The sequence below is a fragment of the Schistocerca cancellata genome, chromosome 1 (assembly GCF_023864275.1).
Source record: "Schistocerca cancellata isolate TAMUIC-IGC-003103 chromosome 1, iqSchCanc2.1, whole genome shotgun sequence".
In the NCBI taxonomy this organism is placed as follows: Eukaryota; Metazoa; Arthropoda; class Insecta; order Orthoptera; family Acrididae; genus Schistocerca; species Schistocerca cancellata.
The window spans coordinates 594,271,597-594,289,694 of NC_064626.1; the positions used below are offsets into that span (position 1 = coordinate 594,271,597).

Sequence of the window (18,098 nt, forward strand, 5' to 3'; positions counted from 1 at the left end):
ACCTCCCTACCCTCTGGCTCCTACCCTTGTAACCGCCCCCAGTGAAAAACCTGTCCCATGCACCCTCCCACCACCACCTACTCCAGTCCTGTAACCCGGAAGGTGTACACAATCAAAGGCAGAGCCACGTGTGAAAGCACCCAACCAACTGACCTGCCTACACTGTGGTGCATTCTATGTGGGAATGACCAGCAACAAACTGTCCATTCGCATGAATGGACACAGGCAGACAAAGTTTGTTGCTAATGAGGATCACCCTGTGGCTAAACATGCCTTGGTGCACGGCCAGCACATCTTGGCGCAGTGTTACACCGTCCGGGTTATCTGGATACTTCCCACCAACACCAACCTATCCGAACTCCGGAGATGGGAACTTGCTCTTCAATATATCCTCTCTTCCCATTATCCACCAGGCCTCAATCTCCGCTAATTTCAAGTTGCCGCCACTCTTACCTCACCTGTCATTCAACAACATCTTTGCCTCTGCACTTCTGCCTCGACTGACATCTCTGCCCAAACTCTTTGTCTTTAAATATGTCTGCTTGTGTCTGTGTGTGTGTGGATGGATGTGTGTGTGTGTGTGCGAGTGTGCACCCATCCCTTTTTCCCCCTAGGGTGGGTCTTTCCACTCCCGGGACTGGAGTGGCTCCTTGCCCTCTCCCTTGGAGCCCGCATCCTTTCATCTTTCCCTCTCCTTCCCTCTTTCCTGGTGGGGTGGCGGTTTGTTGCGAGGGCTTGAATTTTGTGTGTATGTTTGTGTGTCTGGTCGACCTGCCAGCACTTTCATTTGGTGGGTCACATCATCTTTGTTTTTTGGGTGTGTGTCTATATATATATATATATATATATATATATATATATATATATATATATATATATATATATATATATAGGGAAACATTCCACATGGGAAAAATATATCTAAAAACAAGGATGATGTGATTTGCCGGGTGGGGGTGCTGGCAGGTCGATAGACACACAAACATACACGCAGGGTTCAGGCTTTCGCAGCTGACGGTTGATTCGTCAGGGGGGGGGGGGACGGGGGGATGTGGGTTTTGGGGGAGAGGGTGGGGAGTCGTTCCAGTCCCGGGAGCGGGGGGACTTACCTTGGGGGGAGGAATGGACGGGTGTGCACTCGCGCACACGCAAGTGTCCATCCACACATGCACAGACACAGGGAGACGTTTGTAAAGGCAAAGAGTTTGCCTTTACAAATGTCTGGCAAAGAGTTTGCCTTTACAAATGTCTGGCAAAGAGTTTGCCTTTACAAATGTCTGCTTGTGTCTGTGTATGTGCGGATGGATATGTGTGTGTGTGCGAGTGTATACCTGTCCTTTCTTCCCCCTTTCCCCCTAAGGTAAGTCTTTCCGCTCCCGGGATTGGAATGACTCCTTACCCTCTCCCTTAAAACCCACATCCTTTTGTCTTTCCCTCTCCTTCCCTCTTTCCTGATGAAGCAACCGTTGGTTGCGAAAGCTTGAATTTTGTGTGTATGTTTGTGTTCGTTTGTGTGTCTGTCGACCTGCCAGCACTTTCATTTGGTAAGTCACATCATCTTTGTTTTTAGGTATATTTTTCCTACATGGAATGTTTCCTTCTATTATAGCCATATCATATATATATATATACAAGCAGACATATTTAAATATGTCTGCTTGTGTCTGTATATGTGTGGATGGATATGTGTGTGTGTGTGCGAGTGTATACCCGTCCTTTTTTCCCCCTAAGGTAAGTCTTTCCGCTCCCGGGACTGCAATGACTCCTTACCCTCTACCTTAAAACCTACATCCTTTCGTCTTTCCCTCTCCTTCCCTCTTTCCTGATGAGGCAACAGTTTGTTGCGAAAGCTTGAATTTTGTGTGTATGTTTGTGTTCGTTTGTGTATCTGTCGACCTGCCAGCACTTTCATTTGGTAAGTCACATTATCTTTGTTTTTAGGTATGTGTATATATATATATATATATATATATATATAAAAGAAGGAAACATTCCACGTAGGAAAAAAAATATATCCAAAAACAAAGATGATTTGACTTACCAAACAAAAGCGCTGGCACGTCGATAAACACACAAACAATCACAAACATACACACAAAATTCTAGCTTTCGCAACCAACGGTTGCCTTGTCAGGAAAGAGGGAAGGAGAGGGAAAGACGAAAGGATTTGGGTTTTAAGGGAGAGGGTAAGGAGTCATTCCAATCCTGGGAGCGGAAAGACTTACCTTAGGGGGAAAAAAGGACGGGTATACACTCGCACACACACATATCCATCCACACATATACAGGCACAAGCAGACATATACAGAGGCAAAGAGTTTGGGCAGAGATGTCAGTCGAGGCAGAAGTGCAGAGGCAAAGATGTTGTTGAATGACAGGTGAGGTATGAGTGGCGGCAACTTGAAATTAGCGGAGATTGAGGCCTGGTGGGTAACGGGAAGAGAGGATATATTGAAGAGCAAGTCCCATCTCCGGAGTTCGGATAGGTTGGTGTTAGTGGAAAGTATCCAGATAACCCGGACGGTGTAACACTGTGCCAAGATGTGCTGGCCGTGCACCAAGGCATGTTTAGCCACAGGGTGATCCTCATTAGCAACAAACTTTGTCTGCCTGTGTTCATTCATGCAAATGGACAGTTTGTTGCTGGTCATTCCCACATAGAATGCATCACAGTGTAGGCAGGTCAGTTGGTAGATCACGTGGGTGCTTTCACACGTGGCTCTGCCTTTGATCGTGTACACCTTCCGGGTTACAGGACTGGAGTAGGTGGTGGTGGGAGGGTGCATGGGACAGGTTTTACACCGGGGGCGGTTACTAGGGTAGGAGCCAGAGGGTAGGGAAGGTGGTCTGGGGATTTCATAGGGATGAACTAAGAGGTTACGAAGGTTAGGTGGACGGCGGAAAGACACTCTTGGTGGAGTGGGGAGGATTTCATGAAGGATGGATCTCATTTCAGGGCAGGATTTGAGGAAGTCGTATCCCTGCTGGAGAGCCACATTCAAAGTCTGATCCATTCCCGGAAAGTATTCTGTCACAAGTGGGGCACTTTTGTGGTTCTTCTGTGGGAGGTTCTGGGTTTGAGAGGATGAGGAAGTGGCTCTGGTTATTTGCTTTTGTACCAGGTCGGGAGGGTAGTTGCGGGATGCGAAAGCTGTTGTCAGGTTGCAGGTGTAATGGTTCAGGGATTCCGGACTGGAGCAGATTCGTTTGCCACAAAGACCTAGGCTGTAGGGAAGGGACCGTTTGATGTGGAATGGGTGGCAGCTGTCATAATGGAGGTACTGTTGCTTGTTGGTGGGTTTGATGTGGACGGACGTGTGAAGCTGGCCATTGGACAGGTGGAGGTCAACATCAAGGAAAGTGGCATGGGATTTTGAGTAGGAAAGGCAAAGAGTTTGGGCCTTTACAAATGTCTGCTTGTGTCTGTGTATGTGCGGATGGATATGTGTGCGTGTGCGAGTGTATACCTGTCCTTTTTTCCCCCTAAGGTAAGTCTTTCCACTCCCGGGATTGGAATGACTCCTTATGCTCTCCGTTAAAACCCACACCCTTTTGTCTTTCCCTCTCCTTCCCTCTTTCCTGACGAAGCAACCGTTGGTTGTGAAAGCTTGAATTTTGTGTGTATGTTTGTATTTGTTTGTGTGTCTATCGACATGCCAGCACTTTCGTTTGGTAAGTCACATCATCTTTGTTTTTAGATATATTTTTCCCATGTGGAATGTTTCCCTCTGTTATATATATATATATAAGAATCCATAAATCAAATAGGAAGAAGCCTAAGACATAGTGCAAAAATCAAAATGCCTATTACATTTGCCAGCCTTGATGTAAATTCTGCATATGTGACTTATTGTCATGAACCTGTCTCATAACTAGGTGCAATGAACTGTGACAACTCCGGAAACACGCTGAGCAAGAAAAAATGTGTGCACCTATTCTTAATGAAACTTGGATGATGACTGAACACAGAGAAAACCAAGAAATATTTGACAATAGGTGGATATTTGAAGCGAAGAGGAAAACAGATGGAACTGTGCATAGATTTAAAGCTTGACTTGTTGTTAGAAAAATTTAATAGAGGCATGGCATGGACTAACTTGAAACCTTCAGTCTGGCGCTAAGATTTGCCTCCATAAAAATAGTTCAATCTATCACAGCATCAAAAGCCACAGATAAGAGGCAGTTTGATGTTAAAATCATACAGTGAAATTGATACTGTGATTTATATGTGACAACCAGAGGGCTTTATGGATAGCACCAAAAGGGTATCCAAGCTGAAGTAGAGTATATATGGACTCAATCAAAAATCTGGACTGTGACCATCATGCTAAATGAATTCAGCCCGATGGCAACAGATGCTGATCCTGCATTTTTGCGAATGACAAGGGTGGCCATCCTAGTTGTTCACATCTCTGACAGTCTGGTTGTATTGGAGTCTAGAGAAGTCATCAATCCATTGCTGAATGATCTTGAGGAGGAGTCCGATGTAACTAGGAGCAGTGCTAGTCATTATCTCCATTTGCAAATAGAGTAATTCCATGATGGCTCTGGCTTCATAAACCAAGAGACACATGTCAGAACTGTGCTGAAATGGTACAGCATGCTGTGGCAATACCTATTGATCATGGTCAAGTGGCCTCTGAGCTGGGACTCAGTTCAAAGATTATCAACACTCCATACTGTCAAGGCATTGGAAGCTTGCTCTGTCTGTCAGTGGCAATGAGACCTGATATCAGTTTTGCAATGCACAATGCTAGTCAGCACCTTGAAGTATCAGAAAAGACACACTGGACTACTGTGAAGAGGATCTTAAAGTACCTAAAGGGAATAATCTATCATGTTTTATGTTATACGAGGAGTAGAGATAATCATTTTTCTGTATTTAGTGACTTGCAGGAGATTTTCTTATTTGAAAATCAACTTGGTGAAGCAACCATAGATTGGAACTCTCAGGACTTGTGACCTTGTCAACAACAGAAGCAGAATGCCTAGCTTTCTGCCAGGCTGTAAAAGAAATCATGTGAATCCAGGCAATTTTGCAAAATATTGTGAGGTTAAATGAAATAATTTCCACCTTGTGGATGGACTATCAAAATGCCATCCAGGTGATCAAGAATCCTGAGCATTATACCCAAAGAAAACACACAGATGTCTAGTGTCACTTTACATGAGAAAAATTTAACTTGGGAATCTTCAGCCTGGAACATGTCAGCTCTGCACAGAGCAAGCAGATAGTCTCACCAAGTCACTCGCTAGGAGTAACTTTGATAAACTGAAACAATTGGTTATTGTTGTTGATACTGATCTCAATGGAAAAAGACAATGAAAATGTTAAACATTTTGTAACTGATGTGGAACTGTTATGATACCAGTAATCAGTTCAGACTGTTTTGTTTGTTCTTTGATGTTAATATACAGTGCTATTCTCCCATATTTGTATTTGACATATTTTCCAGTTGCCTACACTCTACTGGAGGGTGAATACAAATTTCTCGTTATTCTACAGTGAGAACTGGTGCTGTTTTTTGTGACTTCTTCATCACAAACAATTTTTCAAAATTAACAGCCAACAGAAGAAAACTTAAAATTCTCTGAAATACGTTTAAGATTTCTTTTACTGGAAACAGAAATACTGACTGAAGCATAAGGTATGCTATTAATGGTATTTATTTATGTTTTGTTTTAACTTTTCCTTTAAAATCAGAGAGTCAGAGGAAACAGAAATGTGTTTTCTAAATGTAATAAACAGTACTAAGTAACTCATAAGGAAATAAACAGTGGTGGACTTCTGGATGAACAGAAAATGTGCACGCCTATAGCTGTGCATCTTTGACTTACAATGAAGGAACTTATGTCATGAAGATTGCAGCTTGTACTTCATAGAGAAGTAAGCAAAGACTATTTTTATACTGTAATAATAATAACAATTGCTATAATAATATTTTTATAGCTGGGATCTCAGATTACAAAATTATGTAATAACATTGCAATAACAAAACTGTAATTGAATCAGAGGTCTAAAACTAATATAGAGTTTTGAATGGCTTATATATATATAAAACATTTGAAAGGATTGTGTATTTATAAAATAAGGGAACTGTCTACAATTCTGCGTAGGTCTTAATGAGTGAGTTATGTGACAGGAGCAACAAGAATGATTGTAATAGAATATATGCTAATGGAAAAAGGAAGAATGGAAAGTAGCTGCAATTTAGGTACTTTCTGAATGTGCTAAAACTTAACATTTATTTCTAGGCATGTTATCTAGTGACATTAGACTGTGAAATTTCAGATTGGAGATACTGTCTCACACGATATTTTTGCTAGAAGGCTGAAAAATGCATCACAGAGAAGAAATTCACTATCAAGAAAATGAGGGTTTAAGGGAGACAACATGCTCAATAGCTCACACAAAGCTGTTGACTATGTCTATAGCAATTCATGTTCTGTGTACTGCTATCAGAAAACACTAGGTATACAATGGTTGTGAGATAGTATACAAAGGTTAATCACATAGTGTAGTGCTAAAGGCTGTCATCATGGTAGGGATGCAGCTGCCACATAAATAATTTGTTATTGTAACAGTCATGACAGTGTAATCCGGTGAAACCAAACTCTTATGTCAGAACACATTGTTAGCTGTATTTCTGTACAAATAGCCATTGGTACATGTAAAGTCTATTATCTTATGAAGCACCTTCCACATGGGAGTGTGATTTTACTACTCTGTTTCTTTGAATAAATGAAATTCATTCAGAATCAAAATGCCAGTACTTAATTCAGTCAAGAAAAGTTTGAATTTTTCCAAATGTAGAGCAAGAAAAAAGAACTTAAATTACTTCCCAACTCTTTCAATCCCACTAGTCTCCCTCATTGTCTCCAGTATATTTATTTCATAATGAATATAGAAGTGATCCAAAATGTGTTCTGTCTGCATTTTTGAATGAGGCATCTCATATTTTATTCTTTCACAAAACAAAATTTTGTAACTACACCATCAAATCCAATTTCTTTGATTAGGTTATTATTTAATATGTTCTTGTGTTCTGATACTACTAGTGGCGTATGTGATGCACACACTTTTAAACCCACTGTCCAGCCCATAAAAAATCAGTAACGCCTTTTTCCATTTTGCCTGGCAGTAACCATATTCGTAACTTCATAATGATGTTTCTTATATTAGATGAAATATTAATTAATGGTATGTCATACAAATTTGTCTTCTAGAGGCTCAATCAGAAATGTTCATAACTGTTTTAAGAGATAGCTGTATCCAATAGAAAACTCATATTTGATACTTTCATGGTGATATTGTAACTTAAAGAAACCCTCTACTGTATAAGTTGTCAATCAACTAGTTCTTTCTTTGTATAAGTCTATTGTACAATCTGCTTATTAATTCTCATTATTCTGTAATTAAAAAAAGGATGAACCAAGTGACTGTTGGTAATGATCTTATTATTTAAGAGTGTGTTTTTCAGATCAGATAAAATAATTGTAGAGACAGAATTTCATACTTTCAGAAGTTTAATTGTAGTGCATTTGCAGCTATAGCACCATTAATGTGTCACAGGGTTGGTATGTTATTCTGGATTTGTCACTGCTAGTGGTGGAGGGTGACTGGATGCTCTTCCTGTGGTCAGCCATTGCCACACCCCCCTCTCCCCCTCATTTCCATGGGAAAGGATATCTGTACCCCCTTCGTATGTGTCTAATGGTCTAGTGTGATTGCCTGTGAGAATGCAAGAATATTTTTGAAATGTTTGCAAATTGTGTAACTGAAGCAGGGGTGGGTACCAGCCCAATATTACCTGATCAGCTCTGAGAAATTGACTAAAAAAATATACAGGCTGACTCGCACACTGGCCCTTGTTGTTGATCCAATGGGTGTATTTGATACAGGATCAGTGTGCCATCCTGAATCCCAGCAGTGGTGTGCTAATGTATACATCTATCTGGGTGGGTCTTTAATGTACCTGTCTCTAGTAGCCCAGTCAATGAAGGATAATTAAGCAAACAATTCATGTAGTCACAAATTTTTGTACTGGGGTAATGGGGAGTGTAATGAACAACATACTAAAAATCCTGACTGGAGGTGTGTGAGAGTGGGTGTGTGTGGCATTTGTAGATCACTTTCTATGTAACTTCCTGGCTGATTAAAGCTGTGTGCAAGACTGAGACTCAAACTTGAGACCTTTGTGGAAGTAAAGCTGTGATGAAAGGTCATGAGTTGATCTGTGGTAGCTTAGTTGGTAGAGCACTTGCACATGAAAAGTCAAGGTCTTGAGTTTGAGTCCCAGTCCAGCACACAGTTTTAATATGTCAGGCCTGCAAACAGAAGAGTAAACAGGTGATTCCTCAGTCTCCCTACTAAACTTAAAAACGTAAGATGCCTTTCTATCCTGATGGTTACCCCCACTGGTTGTTAATGACACTCCCCTCTATCACTGTACAAAAGTTTGCGATTACACAAATTTTTTGCCGCAGCTGAGCTTATTTTGGTCTTTGTTGACTGTGCCTGGTATGTGGCCATCGTTTGGCGCTTACAATCAGCTATTCATTTGCGTTACATCTGTTTGCGACTAGCTGTTGCAGCCAACAAGCTGCATAGCGCAGTTATTGTGTGATACGCCTATTCACCTCCTGTCTATCCATACATTGGTTTTCTCCATGATTTAATAAGTGTGACTGTCTAATAAATTCTGGTTATGTCCATAGATACAGGAAGTTCATTCTAGCAGTTATATTTTAAAAGGAATTTTACAAAAATTTGTTTACCTTTTCAGGCTTTCAGTTTTATATTTGACAATTGCGATTACGCTCAATTCAATGTTTACAGTTCGACTAAAGAGGTTTATGCTGTCTAAGCCAAGTTCTTGTTGTAAGTTACTTAAGTTAATAGTTGCTTAGCAAGGATTGCTAGGTTTCTGGTTACAGGTTAATATAATTTACACGTTATTGTTAATTTACAGAAATTCTGAAGATGCGCCACCAGCATGAAACGCTTCAATTTTAAAATACACACATCAAAAAAAGTTTTGCATCACCTCGGTTCCGAGAGGTCCGGAACCTGCACAGAAAATTGGAATACAGATCAACATAAACATCATTTCCGCCATTTTTGTTGCTCATGGAAACCACATATTGCGTGTTGCGCCACCATACAGTGAGACCTTTCAGAGGTGGTGGTCCAGATTGCTGTACACAGCGGTACCTCTAACACCCAGTAGCACGTCCCTTTGCATTGATGCACGCCTGTTTTCGTCGTGGCATACTATCGACAAGTTCATCAAGGCACTGTTGGTCCAGATTGTCCCACTCCTCAACGGCGATTCAGCGTAGATCCCTCAGAGTGGGTGGTGGGTCACGTCGTCCACAAACAGCCCTTTTCAATCTATCCCAGGCATGTTCCATAAGGTTCATGTCTGGAGAACATGTTGGCCACTCTAGTCGAGTGATGTCGTTATCCTGAAGAAAGTCATTCACAAGATGTGCACTATGATGGGGGCGCGAATTGTCGTCCATGAAGACGAATGTCTTGCCAATATGCTACCGATATGGTTGCACTGTCGGTCGGACGATGGCATTCACGTATCACTCAGCCGTTACACCGCTTTCCATGACCAACAACGGCGTACGTCGGCCCCACATAATGCCACCCCAAAACAGAAGGGAACCTCCACCTTGGTGCACTCGCTGGGCAGTGTGTCTAAGGCGTTCAGCCAGACCGGGTTGCCTTCAAACACGTCCTTGACGATTGTCTGGTTGAAGGCATAAACGACACTCACCGGTGAAGAGAACGTGATGCCAGTCTTCAGCGGTCCATTCGGCATGTTTGTTGGGCCCATCTGCACCGCGATCCATGGTGTCGTAGTTGCAAAGATGGACCTCGCCATGGACTTTGGGAGTGAAGTTGCGCATCATGCAGCCTATTGTGCACAGTTTGAGTCGTAATACGACGTCCTGTGGCTGCATGAAAAGAATTATTCAAGATGGTGGCGTTGCTGTCAGGGTTCCTCCGAGCCATAATCCGTAGGTAGAGGTCATCCACTGCAGTAGTAGCCCTTGGGCGGCCTGAGCGAGGCATGTCATCGACAGTTTCTGTCTCTCTGCATCTCCTCCATGTCCGAACACCATCGTCTTGGTTCACTCTGAGACTACTGGTCACTTCCCTTGTTGAGAGCGCTTCATGGCACAAAGTAACAATGCGGACGCGATGGAACCGCGGTATTGACCGGCAAGGCATGGTTGAACTTAAACAACTCGAGCCGTGTACCTCCTTCCTGGTGGAATGACTAGAACTGATCGGCTGTTGGACCTCCTCCGCCAAATAGGCGCTGCTCATGCTTGGTTGTTTACATCTTTGGGCGAGTTTAGTGACATCTCTGAACAGTCAAAGGGACTGTGTCTGTGATACAATATGGGAACCGGGGCGATGCAAAAATTTTTTTGATGTTTGTATATACCTGCAAAAGAGACTGCCTTTTTATTTGAAAATTGGATTACTGTTGTTGAACCGAGCGGGAAATGGAGTGGAGAAACATATTCAGATGACAGAAGTTTTGGTTGAGATGCAGGAAGTCTTAATAGCTAGGCCTACAGTACTTGAATTACAAAACAGCTCGCTAAGGTACATTACGGTTTAGAATGGTCTTGTTTGTATGGAACAACATAAGGTAAGACATGTAGAATGGAGTAGTGTATAATCCGATAAGTTGAGTGGATATCAACAATGCGAATCTATCTCTATTAGGACTCTGTTGAGGTCAGCCATGCGGTAGTTTCGTATGAGCTACTCAGCCGGTGGGGCTAATCTGAAATCTGTAATTTTATATTATCATTTAATAACGGGTAGGTGGTATTACCTAAAATAGCATCTAATATACAGTCTCAGACAGCTAGCGAACAATAAGCAAAGCCAATCAAATATAGCACGAACACGAGTCGCAAATTAGGTTCACAACATTTTTTGGCAACAGAGATGCAGCTACATAGAAACGCCAGGCACTGGACTATTTCGTACACACGGATACAGTGTGCCGCAGGGAGAGGAGACACGACAGCATTTCCGAGTTGGAGCGGGACCACCACACTCACATGCGACATGTGCGTGCTTATAGGAGTGAATTACTCACATCATAGAGGCTGAATGTTACCCGTTTTCCAGAAGGCTGTGTCCCATCGTCCTCATCCTGGCACATCGCCGTCACCCACTGCAGGGCCTCCGGAGTGGCAGACCGGATGCAGTCCACTCGCCCCAGCCGGAACCGCCTCGTAGACGCGCTCTCGTAAGTTGCCACGAGCCGACGGTTGAGCCTGCACAGCCAGAATACAAGCACTACCAAAATGCTTCCCTGTCAGTGAACGTCGACTTTGGTGTACGAACTGGTATCCAGAACTTCCGAAATGTGTTAATTACAACTGCTACGTCTTCAGGAAGTGCAAAATGGCTAAGCAGGGATGGCTAGAGGACAAATGTAAGGATGTAGAAGCATGTATCACTAGGGGTAAGATAGATACTGCCTACAGGAAAATTAAAGAGACCAATGGAGAAAAAAGAATCACTTACATGAATATCAAGAGCTCAGATGGAAACCCAGTTCTAAGCAAAGAAGGGAAAGCAGAAAGGTGGGAGGAGGATATAAAGGATCTATACAAGGGCGATGTTCTTGAGGACAATATTATAGAAATGCAAGAGGAGGTAGAAGAAGATGAAATGAGAGATATGATACTGAGTGAAGAGTTTGACAGAGCACTGAAAGACCTAAGTCGAAACAAGGCCTCGGGAGTAGACAACATTCCATTAGAACTACTGATTGCCTTGGGAGAGCCAGCCCTGACAAAACTCTACCATCTGGTGAGCAAGATGTTTGAGACAGGTTAAATACCCTCAGACTTCGAGAAGAATATAATAATTCCAATCCCAAAGAAAGCAGGTGCTGACAGACGTGAAAATTACCGAACTATCAGTTTAATAAGTCACGGCTGCAAAATACTAACGCGAATTGTTTACAGACGGATGGAAAAACTGGTGGAAGCCGACCTCGGAGAAGATCAGTTTGGATTCCGTAGAAATGCTGGAACACGTGAGGCAGTACTGATCCTACGACTTATCTTAGAAAATAGATTAAGGAAAGGCAAACCCACGTTTCTAGCATTTTTAGACTTAGAGAAAGCTTTTGACCATGTTGACTGGAATACTATCTTTCAAATTCTGAAGGTGGCAGGGTTAAAATACAGGGAGCGAAAGGCTATTTACAATTTGTACAGAAACCAGATGGCAGTTATAAGTGCGGAGGGGAATAAGAGAAGCAGTGGTTGGGAAGGGAGTGAGACAGGGTTGTAGCCAATCCCCGATGTTATTCAATCTGTATATTGAGCAAGAATCTGTATATTGAGCAAGCAGTAAAGGAAACAAAAGAAAAATTCGGAGTAGGAATTAAAATCCATGGAGAAAAAATAAAAGCTTTGACTTTCGCCGATGACATTGTAATTCTGTCAGAGACAGCAAAGGACCTGGAAGAGCAGCTGAACGGAATGGACAGTGTCCTGAAAGGAGGATATAAGATGAACATCAACAAAAGCAAAACGAGGATAATGGAATGTAGTCGAATTAAATCGGGTGATGCTGGGGGAATTAGATTAGGAAATGAGACGCTTAAAGTAGTAAATGAGTTTTTCCATTTGGGGAGCAAAATAACTGATGATGGTCGAAGTAGGGAGGATATAAAATGTCGACTGGCAATGGCAAGGAAAGCGTTTCTGAGGAAGAGGAATTTGTTAACATCGAGTTTAGATTTAAGTGTCAGGAAGTCGTTTCTGAAAGTATTTGTATGGAGTGTAGCCATGTAAGGAAGTGAAACGTGGACGATAAATAGTTTGGACAAGAAGAGAATAGAAGCTTTCGAAATGTGGTGCTACAGAAGAATGCTGAAGATCAGATGGGTAGATCACATAACTAATGAGGAAGTATTGAATAGGATTGGGGAGAAGAGAAGTTTGTGGCACAACTTGACCAGAAGAAGGGATCGGTTGGTAGGACATGTTCTGAGGCATCAAGGGATCACCAATTTAGTATTGGAGGGCAGCGTGGAGGGTAAAAATCGTAGAGGGAGACCAAGAGATGAATACACTAAACAGATTCAGAAGGATGTAGGTTGCAGTAGGTACTGGGAGATGAAGAAGCTTGCACAGGATAGAGTAGCATGGAGAGATGCATCAAACCAGTCTCTGGACTGAAGACCACAACAACAACAACGTCTTACCTAGATCTCATCTCATCACCATCAAAGTAGTCCACTTGGGAGCGACTACACTGATCTCAAAGCACCTGCAACTTTTGAAATGCGTTTTTAAAATCTTTCTTTCTTAGGGTGTATAGTGCCCTCTGCGTTTCCGTTAGAATATCCTCCATTAAGCTATCGTCTCTTGAACACAATTTGCATCTTGCGGAAGAGAGAAAAGTCCCTTGGAGGTAGTGGACAGTGGGTGGGAAAAACAATCATCTTGCTTTATTAAAAAAATTCCTGAATAATGTAAGCTGTATCTGGTCGTGCATTTTCAAGATGGAGTACCCAGTCGTTCGCATGTCTCACCCTCCCGCAACTATATTAGAAAAGTGCAGTACACCTAGATCTGCATAGATACTCCGCAAGTCACCGTACGGCGCGTGGCGTAGGGTTCCCTGTACCAATACCAGTCGCTTTGTTTCCTGTTCAACAGGCGAATAGAGGAAATGAAAACGGCTGTGTACCTCCGTACGAGCCGTAATTTCTCTCATCTTATCTTCGTGTCCTTGCGCGAAACGTACGGAGGCGGCAGTAGAAACTCTCTGCAGTCATCTTCAGTTGGCGGTTCTCTAAATTTTCTCAAATGTATTCTGCTAAAAGAACCTCGCCTTCCCTCCAGGGATACCCATTTGAGTTTCCTAAGCATCTCTGTAATACCTGTGTGTTGTTTCAACGCATCGCTAAAAAATCTAGCAGCCTGGCTCTGAATTACATCCACGTCATTCTTTAATCCGATCTGGCGTGGATCCCAACTACTGGAGCTGTACTCAAGAATGGATTGCACTATTGTCTTATATACCGTATCCTTTACAGACGAACCACACATCCCTAAAATTCTCCTGATAATTCGAAGCCGAATATTCGCCTTCCCTATTACAATCCTCGCCTGCTCGTTCCATTTTTTATCTGTTTGCAATGTTACGCCTAGAATCGTAATCAAGGCGACCATGTCAAGCACATTACTAATACTATATTAGAACATTACGGGTTTGTTTTTCCTGCACATCTCCTTAGAACTCTCTATTGATCATCTGACCAAGAAACACGAACTCATAGTGAACAATCCAGGGCGTCCCTCCTAAGGGTCGTCAGGCTTGTTTTCTCTGTTACTCTGGTAGATATCTGCAATTTCGTTTTTGGGTTCTGTAGCTCGACTCACTTCAAACAAATACTGCTGATCTCGTCTTCCATGAGACTTCCAGTGACTAAGGACAGCGTCGGTTTGTTATCTGTTAAAAACAGATCCAATGTGATATTCGTTTTATCGACGTGTATTAACGGGTACAGTAGACCGCGAAGAAAAAAACAGCGATCCAGCAGCGACAGCACTGCCCTGGCACGTGCTGACTGCTGCCGCCATGCAGCAGCGCTACTCGGTGACTACTGGAGTACAGGTTATTCTTCGTGCTCTACTGAGCCTGCTCTTACTCATAGACAGAAGAAATATCACACTGGCCAAATCTGGGACCTCTCTATCGCATGGGAACATAAAATTCCGCTTTAAAAATAATTATGTTCGTAACTGAAAACAAATCGCCAAAGAACGTCCATGAAAGACGTGGTGACTTGGTGACTCGAGCTGCATATTGTAAAAACGAAACTGCGAATAAGCGCCGAAAAAAACAAAGAAAATGCGGTTGACGACTCTTGAGGGTAACACTTGTGTATACAGGGTGTTACAAAAAGGTACGGCCAAACTTTCAGGAAACATTCCTCACACACAAAGAAAGAAAATATGTTATGTGGCCATGTGTCCGGAAACGCTTACTTTCCATGTTAGAGCTCATTTTATTACTTTCTCTTCAAATCATATTAATCATGGAATGGAAACACACAGCAACAGAACGTACCAGCGTGACTTCAAACACTTTGTTACAGGAAATGTTCAAAATGTCCTCCGTTAGCGAGGATACATGCATCCACCCTCCGTCGCATGGAATCTCTGATGGGCTGATGCAGCCCTGGAGAATGGCGTATTGTATCACAGCCGTCCACAATAAGAGCACGAACAGTCTCTACATTTGGTACCAGGGTTGCGTAGACAAGAGCTTTCAAATGCCCCCATAAATGAAAGTCAAGAGGGTCGAGGTCAGGAGAGCGTGGAGGCCATGGAATTGGTCCGCCTCTACCAATCCATCGGTCACCGAATCTGTTGTTGAGAAGCGTACGAACACTTCGACTGAAATGTGCAGGGGCTCCATCATGCATGAACCACATGTTATGTCGTACCTGTAAAGGCACATGTTCTGGCAGCACAGGTAGAGTATCCCGTATGAAATCATGATAACGTGCTCCATTGAGCGTAGGTGGAAAAACATGGGGCCCAATCAAGACATCACCAACAATGCCTGCCCAAACGTTCACAGAAAATCTGTGTTGATGACGTGATTGCACAATTTCGTGCAGATTCTCGTCAGCCCACACATGATGATTGTGAAAATTTACAATTTGATCACGTTGGAATGAAGCCTCATCCGTAAAGAGAACATCTGCACTGAAATGAGGATTGACACATTGTTGGATGAACCATTCGCAGAAGTGTACCCGTGGAGGCCAATCAGCTGCTGATAGTGCCTGCACACGCTGTATGTGGTACAGAAACAACTGGTTCTCCCGTAGCACTCTCCATACAGTGACGTGGTCAACGTTACCTTGTACAGCAGCAACTTCTCTGACGCTGACATTAGGGTTATCGTCAACTGCACGAAGAATTGCCTCGTCCATTGTAGGTGTCCTCGTCGTCCCCAGTCGCGACTCATAGGCTGGAATGTTCCGTGCACCCTAAGACACCGATCAATTGCTTCGAACGTCTTCCTGTCGGCACACCTTCGTTCTGGAAATCTGTCTCGATACAAACGTACCGCGCCACGGCTATTGCCCCGTGCTAATCCACACATTAAATGGGCATCTGCCAACTCCGCATTTGTAAACATTGCACTGACTGCAATACCACGTTCGTGATGAACACTAACCTGTTGATGTACGGATGTGCTTGACGCTAGTACTGTACAGCAATGAGTCGCATGTCAACACAAGCACCGAAGTCAACATTACCTTCCTTCAATTGGGCCAACTGGCGGTGAATCGAGGACGTACAGTACATACTGACGAAACTAAAAGGCGCTCTAACATGGAAATTAAGCGTTTCCGGACACATGTCCACATAACATCTTTTCTTTATTTGTGTGTGAGGAATGTTTCCTGAAAGTTTGGCCGTACCTTTTTGTAACACCCTGTATATATTGACGATTCCTACTTCGTTCAGGGGCATATCCATTAACATAACTTTCGTCACCAGCGGTGACCTAGGAAGAAATTTAGTATCGTCTTGAAGCAGTTGTTTAAGTTCGCTTACACTTCCACAAGACGTTGCTACTGTCCGTCCTGAAGTAGTCGTTGTACAAACTTCGCCGTAGTTCTTACGTCCTCAGCCTTCTATTTAGTATCCTTGTATCTTGTCGACTGGCAGATCGGATGTAGGAGAGCGACGCAAATAATGTGAAACAGGGCGCAGTAGAAATTCACATGTGGTCTGCTGAGATAGTCCCTGTCAGAGATAAAACTTAACTAAAGAACTGTCGTGTGTCAAAGATAAAACTTCTGTTGATTTTGTGGAGCTACTGTCCTAGGCCTCACTAAATTTCGTGCCTTCTTCTTTTCTTTTAAAATTGTCCGCTTGTTTATAATTTCCATAGCTTGTCTATGTTGTGATGGTTGATAGTTCATCACTGCACGTGAAATCCTGGTTTCGGAATAAATGGTTCAAATGGTTCTGAGCACTATGGGACTTAACATCTGAGATCATCAGTCCCCTAGAACTTTGAACTACTTAAACCTAACTAACCTAAGGACATCACCCACATCCATGCCCGAGGCAGGATTCGAACCTGTGACCGTAGCGGTTGCCCGGTTCCAGACTGAAGCGCCTAGAACTTCTCGGCCACAGCGGGCGGCTTACCTTTACAGATCTTAGAGATTGATATATTTTCATTGCTGATCTACAAATATCTTTTATGTTTTTATGAAATCTTATCAATCTGATCAGTTACTTTTTTAATAAAAGGGAGAAAAACTGAGATTTATCCTTGTCCTTCAGCCTACTGTTATTTGTTCGTATAATGATATTTTCTACTTTTTCTTAAACATGTTTGAGATGTTCTATTTTGGTGGGTATATGTTGTGGGACGCTAATTCTTTTATCTACAATGATGAAGAATTATGCAGTGCTACATTGGGAAGCCATCGAAATATATAAACAAGGAGACAATTTTAAAAGGAAAGCAGCCGTGAAACTTAGTGATACAGTACTACAGAATCAATAAGTACGTTGCATCTTCGACAGATGACGTTCTACAGTTAATTTTTATCCCTGACAAGGATTATCTCTGCCAATCACATGTAGACTTCTATCATGCCCCGTTTTCACAGTATTTATGTCACTCTCCGACGTCCGACCCGTAAGTCGACAAGACTCAGTCGAATCAGTAACACCTACGAAGATGTCCAGAGCTACTCTGGAGGAAACGTCTGGGACAAAAATGTTTCGTGGGCAATTATCATACAACCTGGACGATTCACCAGCAACTATTCTCTGATGTGATGACATTTTGTCACCCGACAGCAAGTTAGTTATCACCAATGGACGTTAGATCTTTTTAGAAACGCCTTTAGCAGTCGTAAGTCTGTCAGTTCTAAAGTGTTGTTTGCAAAAGCTTGCTTCAACATTTGAAGCGTTTCTGTAGCGATTTTCGCAAGTTTAAAACAAGTTTCTTTACAGACGCTGCTTTTTCAGGCCAGCCGACGCAAACT

The 18,098-nt window shown here is 42.7% G+C and overlaps 1 protein-coding gene across 1 annotated transcript in view; it reads right to left on the reverse strand.

Moving 5' to 3' along the window:
• LOC126088812 (choline O-acetyltransferase) overlaps window positions 1-18,098 on the reverse strand; it is a 125,219-nt gene that overhangs the window by 24,560 nt on the left and 82,561 nt on the right. The window contains exon 7 of the mRNA XM_049906868.1: window positions 11,136-11,316. Within this exon, the coding sequence (XP_049762825.1) occupies window positions 11,136-11,316 (181 nt within the window). The remainder of the gene's footprint in view (window positions 1-11,135; window positions 11,317-18,098) is intronic.